The sequence below is a fragment of the Nelumbo nucifera genome, chromosome 3, assembly GCF_055504915.1.
Source record: "Nelumbo nucifera cultivar China Antique chromosome 3, China Antique-T2T, whole genome shotgun sequence".
Lineage (NCBI taxonomy): Eukaryota > Viridiplantae > Streptophyta > Magnoliopsida > Proteales > Nelumbonaceae > Nelumbo > Nelumbo nucifera.
The window spans coordinates 75,346,671-75,363,534 of NC_142651.1; the positions used below are offsets into that span (position 1 = coordinate 75,346,671).

General features: G+C 38.4%; 1 protein-coding gene across 2 annotated transcripts in view; it reads right to left on the bottom strand.

Moving 5' to 3' along the window:
• LOC104588348 (F-box protein SKIP19) overlaps window positions 1-16,864 on the bottom strand; it is a 28,552-nt gene that overhangs the window by 7,112 nt on the left and 4,576 nt on the right. The window contains exon 2 of one of the 2 annotated variants that reach the window (XM_010246229.3): window positions 2,460-3,358. The exons of the other annotated variant lie outside the window; for it this stretch is intronic. Within the exon in view, the coding sequence (XP_010244531.1) occupies window positions 2,764-3,358 (595 nt within the window). The 3' untranslated portion in view covers window positions 2,460-2,763. Of the gene's footprint in view, window positions 1-2,459; window positions 3,359-16,864 lie in introns of those variants that run through there. 2 annotated transcript variants of the gene reach the window in all.

The following is a 16,864-nucleotide window of genomic DNA, read 5'->3' on the forward strand; positions in this document are numbered from 1 at the left end:
CCAGAATGGAGAGATGCTATGATGACTGAATTAGATGCTTTGCATAAGAACAATATTTGGGAAATTGTGGATTTGCCTAAGGGAAAGGAACCGGTTGGCTGTAAGTGGGTGTTCACTATTAAGTATCATTTTGATGGTACTGTTGACAGATATAAGGCCCGTTTGGTTGCTAAAGGATATACTCAGATGTATGGTATTGACTACTTAGAAACTTTTGCCCCAATAGCTAAGATGACTTCAGTTCAGATTTTGCTATCTTTAGCTATTGCTTTTGACTGGCCTCTTCATCAGTTTAATGTAAAGAATGTCGTTTTGAATGGGGACCTAAATGAAGAAGTCTATATGTCTTTACCTCCAGGGGTGTATGGGAAGGAGATGCAAGGAAAGGTTTGTAAACTGAAGAAGTCTCTTTATGGCCTTAAGCAGTCTCCCAGAGCCTGGTTTGACAGATTTCAGGTTGCTCTTGTTGCTTTTGGATACGCACGGACTCAGTCGGATCATACTTTGTTTGTTAAGAGGAGAGATTCCTTAGTGACCCTCCTGATTGTCTATGTTGATGATATTGTGGTTACAAGAAATGATACTCAGGAAGTTGTTCATCTCAAGAGTTTTCTTAACACTGAGTTTGAAATTAAAGACTTGGGAGAACTCAGATATTTCTTGGGAATTGAAGTTGCCAGATCTAAGGATGGTATCTTCATTTCTCAACGGAAGTATGTTCTTGATCTCCTTGCAGAGACTGGGAAACTGGGGGCTCGACCTACTTCTACTCCTATTGATATAAATCATAAGTTGTCAGCGACTGAAGGTGAACCGTTGCTTGATAAGGGGGTGTTCCAGAGACTGATTGGGAAGTTACTTTACCTTTGCATGACTCGGCCAGATATCTCCTTTGCAGTTAGTGTAATCAGCCAGTTTATGCATTCTCCTAGAGATACACATTTAGCAGCTGCTGAGAGAGTTCTGTGCTATCTAAAAGGGACTCTAGGGAAAGGTATCTTGTTTTCTAAGCATGGACACATGAAGCTGGAAGCATACACTAATGCTGGCCGGGCCGGATGTATTGATGATAGGAGGTCTACTTCAGGTTACTGTGCTATGGTAGCAGGGAACATTGTATCGTAGAGGAGTAAGAAACAGTCTGTAGTGGCATGATCTTCAGCTGAAACGGAATACAGGGCAATGGCACATGGACTCTCTGAACTTCTGTGGTTGAGATCACTTTTAGATGATTGGGTATAGACTGTGCGAAGCCAATGATGTTATATTGTGACAACCAGGCTTTCTATCAACATTACATACAATCCTATTCAACATGACAGAACTAAACACATTGAGGTTGACAGGCATTTATACGAGAGAGAATTGCCTCAGGAGAAGTCTATCTACCATTTGTTGCTTCTAAAGAACAGTTGGCTGAAGTTTTGACAAGAGGTGTTCCTAAAGGAAAGCTGGTTCATTATATAAGCAAGCTGGGCATGATGGATATCTATGCTTAGCTTGAGGGGGAGTGTAGAGAGACTGGGCCGAATGGGCCCTAGCCCATTAGTGTCCTTATTAGTTCTTTCATGTTATGTTTTCTTATTGGGCCTTCTCTTTATGGGCCTTTAGTTCTTTTTATGTTTTTCTAAGTTTAGTGTTGATGTGGACGCCTACTTAGGGGCCTCCTTGTAATTTATGTTTCTTAAGTATGTTTTATAAAAGATAAGAGTAGGGGAAAGAGGAGACATTCGAATTCCTCCTTCCTTTCTCCTTTCTTCTTGCTGTCTCCTTCTTCTTCTCTGATTTCTTTTACTTTATTCTGAAATATTCTACTGATTTTATTAGTTTTGAATCACATCTACTAAAAAAATTAGGGCCCACAGTTAGCATACTCTACTTGTAAATGCAGAGATACCATGCTTGTACATACAAATATGATCTAATAAATAGCCCTATCTTCTTTGCCCCCCCCCCCCACACACACAAAAATGCATCTTAAAATTTTCTTTCCCTTACTCCTAGCAATACCTTTATTTTTAACCTTTTATTGAATAGAATAATCAACTAAGGGAAAATCTATGATGCAGGAAAGATATGGAAGAAGCCCAAGAACTAAATAAGAAAAAGTAGAGAAAATAAATATCATGAGAAGCAATTTACAGATACTATCCAGCATTACATAGTTCCATAAGGAATTTCTTGGACAGCAAAAAGGTGCATGCTGCAAATTGCCAGACGCCCAGTTTAACCATCTTGCTAGTATTTCTCCATTAAAATAAATGACACTCCCTAGGCCCTTAAGACACCAAAAAGTCCTAACCCATGAAGTCATAAAAATAATAAATTTCCAGAAAACCAGGTAGAGTATATTAATTAATTACTTGATCTTGATGAATTACGGCGGCAATATTCCAAGAAATGTTTTATACTGAGATAACTTCCCAACTAATTGAACCGCACAAAAGTAGGAAAAAATGGAAAAAATCAGTAAAAACCAGCATTATATTATGGTAGAAAAATGTTACATAATTATATCACATAACCAGGAATTCAAACAGTTTACATTGTAGGACAAGAGCAGTATGGAGCAATTTTTGGCTACCAGACGACTGGTATTCTTTGTACACAAACATCCTGGAAATATCTGATCCCCATCAAAAATACCTATTTTCCTCGGTCTGTCATGCGCTTATCAAGGCTGATCCCGACCCCAGGTACCCATTTTCTTCAGAGGGGATATAACATGTCATGTTAGAATAGCAAATAGCATGAGACCCTTATTCAGAAGACAAATTCTCCATAATCGGACAAGTCATTGCCATCAGAGAATTCATAATATACATCATCAGACAGGAAGTCAACTTCAGAAAATCCAGATGGGTAGTCCTCATCCACCGTTTCATAACCATGAGCGTTAGGATCAATTTCACAATAATCGAAGTCATTAGGAAGGCTTAAACATCTAATTGCATCTGCGCATCTCTTCTGCAGCTCCCCTCCCAGATTCACATTGAAGCACTGACGCAGGTCAAGAGATTCAAGGTGGGGACAACCATCAAGAATGGCTCGCAGGCCATCATCCGTCAATTGGTTCCCAAGAAGCTGGAGGTTGCGCAATTCGGGCATGCACCCAGCAATAGTAAATGCCTCCTCATCCCACTCCACATCTGAATTCCTGAATCTCCGGCTGTTAAGTTTAAAGGTTTTCAAATGTGGGCAGGAGCAACCAATGACTTCAAGTACTTTGTTTGAAAATGTACAACAGTAGGATAGGTCAAGCTCCTCCAACAAGGGAAGTCCATTCACTACTTCAATCAATCCATCATCTGTTACTCTATGGCATGACATGAGCCGAAGGCATCTCAGTGGACAGGATCTGAAAGAAGGTATGGAGTCAGAATGGTTTTGTTGCACTGAAGGTGAGAGTAACAAGCATGAAGACATTATATTCAAAGTTTGTTGCTGGCATTGACATAGTGGATTCCATGTGACAATACTAGTTATCTATATATGCTTCACTTAGCTGTCTGTTTATCTTGACAAATGCCTCATTAGTCACTCAAATAGACCAAACCCAAGACTTCCCATAGCATGAGGGAGGAGACGAGAAGTGTTTTTTTGACGAGTAACATAACAAATTTTACTAATGAAATAAGCAAATATACAACAGATCAGGCATCCCAGAGGTTGAGATGACCTGATCTCAAAAGAAATATATTATTGGGAACACCCATCTCCCCCAAAGCTTGTTATTTCATTAATACATGCACCAATGACAACTTTTTTTTTCAATTGGCACAGCAATGCCAACTCTTTTAACTGAAAACAGGAACAAAAAACAAAAAAATCTTTGGAAAAATCCCTTTTGCTTATTGGCCTGAATAAACTGCAAGTATTTCCAAAAATGTACTCCAAAGGTGCTTTGGTGATGCAGGAGATGAAGAGTCAAAATTGGAATTTTATAAAATTTTATGTATTTCTATATTTTTAGACAGTAGGGGTATTTTTGTTATTTTGCAATTTTCTGTAGGGTCCAATGATAGGGTTTAATTTGTTTAGTTAAAGTTTGTTTATGTTTAAAATTTCAGAGTCATTGCATAAGTAGGATTAGAGTTATCGAGTCTTCTTTGAATTGAAATAGGATATGACAACTTAGTTTGAGTCCTACTAGGATAAAGAGTCTAACAGCTTAACTCCTAGGATTATTATGAGTTTAGACTTGTTGCTGCCTTGGATGGGCCGAGGGCAACAAAGTAAATTCGCTTCCGAGCCGAGGGCTGACTGATGAGTCCAAGGTCTGCTGTGGCCGAGGGCCTGTAGGTCGGTCCTGCGAAGAGAGAGAAGAGATCAAAGGCCCCGGGTGCTAACCCGAGGCGAGGACTCCGATGGTCAAGTTAGTGAGGGTGTGACGAGAGGTGGACAAGGCCTGAGGTTGGGATGCTCAGACGAGGCCACGCAGGAGACAAAGAAGCTCTCAATAATCAAGAGTCTATATGTTTACCTTGGGGGGGGGGGGGCACCCCCTATTTATACTTGAGACCGCCTAGAGGTAGGTGGACATGGACAGCCAGGATGGTAGTCCGGCCATGAAGGCACGGCCATCCAAGGCCGCCTCATGCAGTCACGCCATTGGTCTCGCATCACACGCCGGCCTCTACTCTGTGTGATGCTCTCATTGGGTCCGTTCTGCGCGCCGCCTTTTGCCACGCACAGGCATGCCATTGGCCCTGGCTATAAGCGCCTACATCAAGAGTATAAATATGTATGGACGTTTTACACAAAGGCAATGAAATATATTGAGTTTTCTTCAGCTTATGCTAGTTATGGTGAGTGATTCCCATGCCCTAGAGTGATTCTAGGCACCCTATGAGTGATTCCAGGTATTTTCTCTCTTCTTTCTCTCCCTATTTTCTCTCTCATTCCTTCAAGAAGCCATTGCAGCCATCAACAGCCATAAAATCCTGATCAAGAAGACCATTCAACATTCTCTTAGGACTAGAACTGAGTTGGTCCTACATCACTTGGATTCCCTGAAAGAAATCTATTGAAATTTAGCTTTGGGTGGATATAGCTCTCCCATAGTCATGGTGAATAACATGCCCACATGTCAATAAGCCAATAAGCAGCCACTATGGTTATCAAATCAATTGATGTTTTTAAACATTGCTTAATCCACAAACACCCTAGCATTCCTTTCTTCCTATACAGATCATATTATAGCAGCTCTAAACCCATCTCCAAATAGGGCTGTACATGGGTCGGTTCGGTTCAGTTTCATTTATTTATGCCAACCAAACCACTATTATCGGTTTGACTATTGAACCAACCGAAAAAGAGATAAAACCTATTGAAATTTTGTTTTACACATCAGTCGGTTTAATTGGTTACCCGAATAAAGGAGAAGGATGTGTGTTTCTTCCAAGAAATTGTTTTTACCGTTTGTAATGATGATGGTACAGTACTGTGGGTCCTACTTTCAATTAAAAAGCTATTTACCAAAAGTTTGTATTCATTATTCAAATTTTAAAATAAGTAATTTATTTAATCGAGACTTGAGAGTTAAAAGAGCATCAATTGACCACTTTTTAATTGTGACTTTGGGATTTTACTTTTTACCTGATAGGAGATGTAAGATGTGTCAGTTGAGGTGACAAAAAGTGGGAATGTGAAGAGGTATCAGACGTGAAAAATAAATCAGAGAATACTATACTAGTCATGGGAAAAGCCAAATTTTTTTGGGATATGCACCACAAATCCCACATTCGGCATCTCATGTTCCTCTTATGAAATATATCAGTCAGTTCTTGGTTTACATAGATATATATCCACAACCGAACCGATTCGTCGGTTTTTAGAATTTATCAAACCAAAACCGACCAGCTCTTTTTTAAAACCGACTATTTTCGGGTCGAGTTGGTTCGGCTTGATCGGTTTGGTCGGTTCATAAAATTATATGAACAGCCCTATCTCCAAATGGGGAAATTACTAATGCTGAAGGTAAGGCTGTTTATGAGGAGAAAATCATGCAATAATATGCCAATTTATTAAGTATTAAAAGAATGCAAATTCCTTTGAACTCATCCCCATTCATAATGTAGTGAAAAACTATTGTTGCCACCAAGTCTAGAATGCTTTACCAAGGTTTTGAGGTATAGGCCCTTATAGGATAGCATTATCTTTCTTAAAATCTATCTCCATATCGTGCACAAAGGAACAATACCCATGACTACCTTTGGCAATTTGTCATAACAAATAACTCACATCATTTACTTACTACAAAAAAAAAAAAACACATCATTACTGAATATGTTTTTCATGGTCAACAATATCATGACAAAAGATTCGTTAGTCATTACCATAAACAACTGAACCACCAACTTACCAACCATAATTGTCAAGGCGACAAGGCCCTTGGAGGCTCGCCTCGCCCAATCACCAAGTAGTTTTGTGCACTATGTTATAAAATACTTTTATATTTTTAATTTTTGACATTATAATTATAAAATAGGCATTATTAAACTAGAATACTCATTTTATGTTTATATGTACTAATTTCTTTTTATTACTTTCTTATTTGTTAGGGTTTAATCAATACAAACATTGCTAACTGTTGTATTGAACCCATGGTTCAAAGTATCGATACACCTTTGTGTATCGGTAGAGGTGTATCAGTACTTATAATGATACTCCCCCTATTTTTTTATTTCTTTGGTTTTCAATTTCATTTTTAAATATATATATATATATATATATATATATTTTAAAAAATGGGTTCCCGGAAACACCTGTAAACATGTGTATTGGGGCGCCATTTTAAAAAATGGGTTCCCGGAAACACCTGTAAACATGTGTATTGGGGCGCCAAAGATACAAATACAATACACCCAATACGGGGCGTATCGTAGTTTTTTTAAAAGAACATAGTTTTTTATAAAAGAACATAGTTTTTTTTCCTTCCAATCAATTGTGTGATGGTATAAATTTGCCACAAACAAGTGGGTCATACCAAACATTCACAGTTCCACACTAACAAACAAAGGTTGTAATTCCCCATCTAGCCATTCTAGCCTATATTTACTAGACAAAGATTGACAACTAAGGTGGTGTTTGGACAAGCCTTCTGGAAGTATTTTTCCTGCTTTAGGTAGCAAAAAGCTGCTTCAGAGCTGGTAGCATGTGTTTTCCAAAGCAAAGACAATAAAAGCAAAAATACTTGCCCTATGAAAAGCATGAAACAAGAATATAATGCTTTGAGATTCGACCATGCGGCTTAGGGCATTTTTGTTTTTCATAAAACAAGAAAGGAACAAATATTGCTAGAGTTGCAAAATACCACGTCTTTAGAGTTGTTACGTGGCACTTTTAGGTCATGAAAGTGCCTCGTTGATTACTTGCTTAATTTGATAAGCCATTCTCTGAACCAATTATCACAAAAAATATCTCACTTCCATAGGATATTTTATTGCTTTAAATAATGACTCCATAATGAATAGTCTACTGTATGGTCTTCCCTAGAGGGAGATCGATCCATGTGCACTCCTCTAGATGTTGCCTCTAAATACATTGTTTTTTTATAGTAAAACAAAATGTATTAAAAAAAAAAGATTGCAATAAAGGTAAACAGAAGTCGCCAACGAGAAGAAAGAAAACAACCTTTCACCAAGTGATTTAAAAGGCGCGCCTAAGGCATGCCTAGGCACAAAGGCAAGGCGCATTGTAGGGTATGCGCTTACCTAGGTCCTAGGAGCAGCACTTTTGAAAGGGGCATGCCTGGTGTGCCTAGGCATGCGCCTGATGTGCCTTGTGCCTCAGCCCAGGGGTGCGCCTTTTTAAATTTTTACGCTTTTTTTTAACCTAGCAGATGGGCCGGGGCTCCACCCCCAACCCCCAACCACGCCTCTCGAGGCAAGTCCGTGTTGGTCTTAAATTCTTAATTCTTACACAAAAAATAATGATTTTATAATTTTAATTGCCTTTTAAGAAAATATTTTATTAGGATGAAAGAATGAACATTAGCAAATAACCCACTATTTTCTAATGTTGTTCATTCATTCATCCTAATAAAACATCTTCTTAAAAGGCAATTAAAATTATAAAATCATTATTTTTTGTGTGAGAATTAAGAATTTAAGACACTAACATAGACTTGTTTGAGCTTGCCTCGAGAGGCTTAGTACAAAGGCGGCTCGTAGAATTAGGAATGCAATATTTTTTACATCACATTAGCTACTTGAAGTAATGCAATTGAGGAAAAAAGAAGTTGTGGGTTTTACACGCTTGAAAATGTTTTATATGTTTGATTTTATTTTTAAATTTTCATTTGAATATTCTTTACATGTTCTATTTATGTATTTTAATTTTAGATAATAGGTTTTTTAAAACATCTATTTTAAAATTTAAGTTTATACTTTTATTAATATTATGTCTAATATTTTTTGGAATTTTTTGACATTTGTTTTTTGATTTTTTTGGCATTTTTTTGTATTTTTGCACCTTGCTTCAAAAAGGTGCACGCCTTGCCTTGCACCTTGCACCTTGCACCTTGGGCACAAATTGCCCCTTGCGCTTTTAAAACACTGCTTTCACCCAACCACAACTCAATTCCAAAACCTCAACATCCCATAGAAATAAACACTCCAAATAACAATCTCTCCAAACCCAAAAATAAATAAATAAATACATAATTGCTAGTATCCGACCCACACAAAAGCCTTATATCACAACAAATTTCTAACTTAAACCCAACAACTCAATAGACAAACTGCCTAACCAACCTAATATCAAAAAGACCAAACCCCAAGCAAAGGCCCAAAATCCAGCAACACGAAAACACTAAATATTAACTTAACATCCCCAATACTTTACACTATCGCTCATCTTCTCCATTGATTTGAGAAGAAACCTCTTTACTTCTCTTAAGAACCCTTTTAGTTTTCTTCACCTTCTTTAGGCCTAGTGTTTTAAAAGTGCAAGGCGCAAAAAAGGCGTAGGGGTCAATTTGCGCGTGAGGCACAAGGCGCAAGGCAAGATGCAAAAATACAAAAAAAAATGCTAAAAAATAAAAAAAAATGTCAGAAAATTCAAATCAAATGCCAAAAAAATAAAAAAATATCAAAAAATATTAAACATATAATAAAAATATAAACTTAAATTTTAAAATAATGTTTTAAAAAACCTATTATCTAAAATTAAAATACATAAACATAAGATGTAAAGCATATTCAAATGAGAATTTAAAAATAAAATCAAACATATAAAACATTTTCAAGCATGTAAAACCTCTAATCTCTTTTTTCACTCAATTGCATTACTTCACATAGCTAATGTAATGTAAAACATAATACATTCCTGATTCTATGAGCTGCCTTTGTGCCACGCCCCTCGAGGCAAGCGCAAACAAGTCCATGTCGGGTCTTAAATTCTTAGTTTTCACAAAATTTGGTAATGTTGTTCATTCATTCATCCTAATAAAATTTCTTAAAAAGCAATTAAAACAATAAAATCATTATTTTTTGTGTGAAAACTAAGAATTTAAGACCTAACATGGATTTGTTTGGGCTGGCCTCGAGGGGTGTGTCATGGCGATCCAAGGGCGGAGCCCCCGGCCCAGCTGTTATGTTCAAAAGAAGCAAAAAAGCGTCAAATTTTCAAAAGGCGCACGCCTGGGCTGAGGCACAAGACGCATCAGGCGCATGCCTAGGCGCACCAGACGAGCGCCTTTTGAAAGGGCTGTGCCTAGGACCTAGGCGAGGCACATACCCTGAAATGCGCCTCGCCCGTGCGCCTAGGCACGCGCGCCTTTTATATCACTGTTTAGACCAGACCCAAATAAACCCCCTTTCAATCTAGTAAAAAATTTAAAAACTTTAACAGTTTGATGGTTTTTTCTGATTTCTGAAGTGTCTCACTGCATTAGGAAACTTTTTAAAATCTTTGAGATCCTTAGATCTCTCATTTATCCACTCTAACTCCAATACTGCATTCTCCTCAAATGTCTATTCTGCAACTGTCTCTTCACCCTCTTTGTCAACCTCCCCTATAACTCCAGCTGACCTCAGCCTATCTAGTATATCTTCTACCCTTAAATTAAAACCATCCCCTTCAGTATCCAATTTATCATTCTCCCAGCCCTTCTCCTTCAATTCTTTAAACGCCTCTCTTGCAAACTCTTCGCCCCCCAGAAAGAACAAACCCAACCTCATACTCACCCCCACTTCTGCATTCACAACCTCCTCAATCTCTATCAACCTTTCTACTAATTACCTCTTCTAGTTGGTCATCCCATCCTCAGGATTAACCACATCTTATCCATCATCAGTTAATGGTTTAGTCCTGTAATTTTCTCATCACTGTTATCCACTACATCACTGCCATCTACTTCTCCTATCTCGTTGCCCACATCCCCTTTATTTTCTCCACCATCACAAAAGTCTTTCTGCCTCAAACCACCATATAAACTATTTTCCCCATCAATATCTACCAAAACTAACTCAATTAACCCCTGCTGAACTAATTCAACCTCATCACCTTCCTTACCCCCTCTCCCCACAATTTCTAAATCACCAGAAATCTCAAATGAAGCATCATCCTCCCTCCCTCGTTGAATGAACTTCCTTTCACCATCTTCCCACAACTTCTATAAGCTCACCTTCAAATCCCCAGTGAAATTGTAAGTGAAATTGCAGTAGAGGCAAAGATGGTTAGAGGACTCCTCCTCTCTTCTGCACAAGGAACAGAAAAGATCTGGAAGGTTAAACACCTTTCTTGCTAGCATCTGTGCTTGGTAAGGCACCTCTCCCAAACTACCAGCCAAGTAAAAAACTTGATCTTTGAAGGTGCAGCAAACCTCCAGATTGTTTGGTAGGAAAAGGGAAAGTTATAGCCATATTCAACCCTTTGTAGCAAGACTTAACAGAAAACAGGTCAGATCTAGACCATTTTCAGAATCTGAAGTCTTGAACTTGGGGGTTAACTGCATGAGATTGCAGCATACCAAAAGATCTGAAGTTAATTGCACCTCCTAATCATTGAAGCTCCTTCTGAAAACAGGGGACCAAACAATATTACCACCTACCAAATTGCAATGATCTGCCACCAGAGCATCTTATTGATGGCAATAAAATATAGCTCGGGAAAGAAATCACATAGAGGCCTTTCATCACACCACGGATCTGTCCAGAACTTTAGCTTGTTACCATCAACAAGCTGGTATCTAATGCCTTCCATACACTGCAGCCATAAGGTTGCAAAGGGGTGTTTGTGTCCCAGCCATTTTCACCATAGCCATACTTTTCAACTAATAATCTTCTCCATAATTAATCTCAACATTCTCCTCCACGACCTAATTTCTCCCTACACTTGCTGAAGCCCATAATCTGCCTTCAATGAACCAACTTCATTCACTAAGGTTTCCTCCTTTCTCAAAACAAGGTGACAAGTTGAACCCTTGATGACATCTTCTCCTGCTACCCATCTCCTTTGATGACACAACAAACCTCTCCTCCTTCTCTTTGTCTCTGTAGATGAACTTCGTCACATAGTACATATAGCCTCCCAAGTTTTGGAGCAAGCAAACTTCTGTAGATGGAGCCCTCAAGACCTCACAATCACCTTAAGTGCCAATCTGGATAGGCCCATCATTACTTTTAACACACTCAATTTTAAATGGACAACTCTCCCTTTTGATCCAATACCCCTGTCATTTTTAAACCCATCCTTAATAGGCTCACCCATCCCTGAAAGATCCTTACCAGTGTGGGTTGGCGACTTCAAATGAAAGATATTCAACCAGACAAAAACCATTACCAACCTATTCTTGTCATGTATTCCACAACTAGTATAAACATATTTACTTGCCTAGTTAACGTATACATTATTGTAGGCACCCCCTGTTTCTGATATATCCAGAAAGGGGCTACACAAGACTGGGAGGGGGGCATATCCCCAAAAGTCAAAATAACAAATATAGACTAGAGACCAAGGCAGGTTAAGCAAATACAAAGAAAGAGAACCATGAGCATTGTTTTGAGCTTCATGCACTAACAAGTCAGTGACCCGGTTGGCTTCCCAGAAAATACAATGATACACCACACCATGCTTGAACAGCTCCTTTACCTCAAGGCAGTAAACAATGATGCTTCTCAATCTCCACGGCAGACCGATCACTTTCAGAAGACACAAAATCACCAGCTTTGGTTCCCCTTTGATTATTATGTGATAATTCTTGAAGCTCAATGATTCCTCGCAATACAAGTGTTAAAATAGTCATTGGTTCACCTTTAGTGCCACAGGGGCACTATTGTATTTTTAATTTATTTTTGATTGCCATAATATAAGTACCAATGCTGGCACCGCCAGCACAACTTTTTGACTTTTTTTTGAAGAATAAAGAAAAAATTTATTAAAAATAAAAGGAAAGAAATACAACAGCAAGGTGATAAGATATCACCAGAATAAGAAGAACAACCTCAGAGAGCCCATAAAACCCAAAAACCCCATAACTTTTTGACTCTTAATCTTCTTCTCTTCTTTTCTTCTCTCCTCTCCACTCTTCTTCTCTTCTCTTGCTGCTTTCTGCGTAGTATTTTCAGTCTAATATGGTATCAGAGCAGGTCTATTAGGCCTGAAAGCAAGATCAATCGAAGTTTTTTTTTTCTTTTTGCTGGGTTTGTGTTTGGAGAAGTCAGAGAACACCATCGGACTGGTCTGAGGAGGGTTTTCAGATCTGTTTTTCCTTCTCTCTTGGCTGTGTACCAAGAAAAAAAAACCAGTAACAGGTTTATGTGATTGATGTGAAGTTTTTAGAACCTGTTTGAACCTTTTTTTGTGGATCGTGTGATCCTTATGGTGTGTTTGTAGGTCGGGGATGACCTGTATTTTGCTGTAACAGCAGTAAAGTAATTTTTTGGTGATTGTAGGGCCTTGTTTGGCCTGTGTGGTGATTGTTCCACAATTCCTTGATGTTGTATATGTTTTTCCAGCAGCAATACTTTGTGTGAAGTGGAGAAATTTAATCTTTTTTTGGTGCTGGACTGTAGTGCATCCTAGTCTTTATGGCTTATTAGGTGTGACCTGAAGTAGTTACCATGACTTCTGAGGACTCGACTACCTCTGGTGTCTCCTCAATTCGAAATGGGCTGAGTGGGGGGATAGATTTGAACTTCCCTATGACTGTTATACCCCTAGATGGGCTTAATAACCTAGAGTGGTCGAAGGGAACCAAACTATATTATATATCACTGCAAGGGAGAAGATACGGTATATCAATGGAAAGATTAAGGAACCTAAGTCTAGAAGTGCTGAGTAAGACAAATGGAACCAGGAAAACAGCATGGTGATGTCATGGCCTCTAGCATCTAAGCAGCCTCAACTCTCAAGTGACAAGAAACTTTATGTAGGCTGATACAACTTACGAAATCTAGGAACAAGCTATGTCTACCTATTCTGAACAGTGGCATTATGCACAGATTTATAATTACAAACAAAGTCATCTACTTGTAAACAAGGGGAGAGAAGTCTTTTTGTGTACTTACTCATACCTGCCTCCATTTGGAAGGAGTTGGATCATTATCAAAGTGTGAACTAGAAAATAGAAATGTGATGAAGATGCTAAGGCCTACAAGTCTCTTGTTTCACAGCAATGGGTGTTTGCTTTTCTTTTAGGTCTAACCCTTTGTACGAGTCTATTAGGGTACAGATCCTAGGAAGTAAAGACCTCCCATCAGTCCAAGAAGTGTATGCCCTAGTACAATTAGAGGAGAGTAGGAGAAATTTCATGAATAGTTCTGAGGGAGAATCAATTGCTTTGGCAGCTAAAGGGGATGTAGTTGCAGGTGGTGGGAGTTCCTTTAAGAGGGGGGACTTCTAGAAGAAAGCAGATGACAAGGATAAATTAAGAGTGCGACTCAGGAGTTAAGTAATCAGGTCTGGATCAGAATAAGAAACGAGGACAACAAAGTCCGTGGAAGCTCAATGTAGCAAATATGGCTTCTCAGGAGACTCAGCCCTCTACTACTATTGTGAGTCAGGAACATCCTTCTAGCTTTTTTAATTATCAAAAAAAAAAAATCCTTCTAGCTTTAATCCTAGGGAAGATATCATTAATTCCTTTCGTGACCATTTGGAGTTGTATGGTAGAGTAATTCGTCAAATGAATTATGCCCTCCTTCCTCAACTTCCTTTGTGTCTACATCAGGTAACTTTCCATGTGTCTTCTGATCTTCTCATTCCACTAACTCACCTCGAATAATAAACTCTAGGGCCTCAAACCATATGAGGGGTAAGTCAAATTGTTTTAAATCCTACCTTCTTTCTAGCAAGGACAAGGTGATACTAGCTGATGGTTAATTCTCTACCATACCTAGCCAAGGAACCATCTCCCTTCCCTTCGATCTTGATCTTTCTAATGTTTTGCATGTTCCAAAATTGCCTATTAACTTGTTTTTTGTTGGTAGTATTACTAATTCGTTAAACTATTCAATGACCTTCCCTTCTTGTGTAATATAGGATTTGGCTTCAAGTAAGACGGTTGGTAGAGGTAGTATGGTGGACGGGCTCTACATGCTAGAGAATAAAGCTAATCCTGTAGTCATATAGTCTAAGAGTCGATCTAAGAAGAGTTAGGTCTATTTATGGCATAGTCATCTTAGTCATTTATCTTTTGAGTCATTGAAAATTTTGCTTATAGAGTTTTTTAAGTCAATGTCAATGTCTGAGTTTACATGTCAAACTTGTTAGTTGACCAAGCATTGTAGAACTCATTTTTCTTCAAAAAATAATAAATCTAAATTTCCTTCTCATATTGTTTATTTTGATGTTTGGAGTCTTGTTATTTTACCTTCTAAGACTGGTTATAAGTACTTTACTACACTTATTGATGATTAATCTAGATATACATGGGTGTATCTAATGTGATCCAGAGATGAAGTGCCAAAATTTGTAAAAGATTTCCAATGCATGGTTTTCACCTAATTTTGAGCTAAAATCCAAATCTTCCAATCTGACAATGCCAAAGAATATTTCCATAGTGACCTCACAAAGTTTTTTGCTTCGTGTGGGGATCCTTTCACCGCAGCTCTTGTGCTCGAACACCCCAACAAAATGGCATTGTTGAAAGAAAAAACTGCCATCTTCTTAAAGTTGCATGCGGATTACTAATACATAATGGCACAAGAGATGGTATTCCTTTCTCTCTTCCTTTAACAGTGTTTCTATTCCTAAGAATGTGGCAGAAACTCTCTTAGTGCTTGAATGGACAAATGAAATGAAGGAAGAGATCAATGCTTTACATAAAAATGGCACATGGGAATTGGTGGATCTTCTTGAAGGAAAGGAACCAATAGGGTGTAAATGGGTGTTTACAGTAAAGCATGGGACAAATGGCACAATGGAAAGGTATAAAGCCCGATTAGTGGAAAAAGGGCTTACTCAGGCGTATGGAGTGGATTATGTAGAGACATTTACTCCATTAGCTAAGATGAACTCTATCAGAGTCCCTTTTTCTCTAGCCACTAACCTTGATTGAGACCTTCATCAATTGGATATCAAAAATTCCTTCTTGAATGGTGATCTTGAAGAAGTGTACATAGTGAAAGATCTAGATCCCTTAAGGTATTTTCTTGGAATTGAAGTTGCCTGCTCACAAAAGGGGATCTTGATTTCGGGAAAACTCAGGGTGAAACCAGCTAACTCCCTCATTGATTGAAATCACAAATTAGGTGATTGTCATGGTGAGACTATCAAAGATGTGAAGCAATTTCAAAGCCTTGTGGGAAGGCTCTTATATCTATCCATGACTGGGTCGGACATTGCTTATGTTGTGGGTATTCTTACTTCTTAGTTAATTCATGCATGCCCCTAAGACCACTCACTTAGAAGCAACTAAGAGAATCTTCAAATATCTCAAGAAATACTTAAGGGCTAGTTTGTTGTTCCAGAAGCATTGGCATTTAAAGGTTGAAGTGTATACAAATGTTGATTGGGCAGGATCAGTTGATGACAAAAAAAACACCAGGTTACTGCACCTTTGTGGGAGGGAACCTAGTCACATGGAGAAGCAAGAAACAAAATGCTATGGCTAGGTCAAGTATTGAAGTTGAGTATAGGGTAATGTCTCATGCAATAGCTGAGATTATGTGGATAAAAAATTTGTTGAGTGAGTTGGGATTTACAATTGATAGTCCCATCTCCCATGTCCTTATATTGTGATAACAAGGCTGCCATCAACATTGCAAGCAAACCAATTCTCCATAATAGAACCAAGCATATTGAGGTGGACAAACACTTTATCAAGGAGGAACTTGTTAGTGGGGAAGTATGTACAATTGTATTCCCTATATCAGTTCCAAAGAGCAGCTTGCGGACATCTTCTCAAAGGGCCTACACCACTTGCAGGATAATGACTTATGTGACAAGTTGTGCATTGTTGGGTGTGGGTCCAGCCCATATGGAAGGGCCCACCCCACCTTTATTTGCTCCCTAAAAAAAAGGGAGCCGAATAGTGGTAGAAAGGTTACCACATTTCAGTTTTTTTTTCCTTGGCGTCAAATTAGTAACCACTGAACAGAGAATAACGAAGAAGAAAAAAAACTCAAAACCAAAAAAAAGGTTTTTTCTAGTTCTTTGAGTTTTGTGAAGAAGAAGAAAAAGCTGGCTCTTGTTCCATTCAAGATCAAGTTCGGAGGTGCCTTTCAAGCCCGTTCTTGATGATATTAAGTGTTGGAGTTAAGAATCCCACTCTAGTTCAGATTTGGTGATTCTTCTTCTTTTTCTCTACTTCTCAGTTCAGATTTACAGCAACTTGGTGATATCTAAACTTATGTTTGTGTTGTATCCACCTTGCATTTGGTGATGTTAATGCTGTTCTTGTGAGCCAAGGATTATT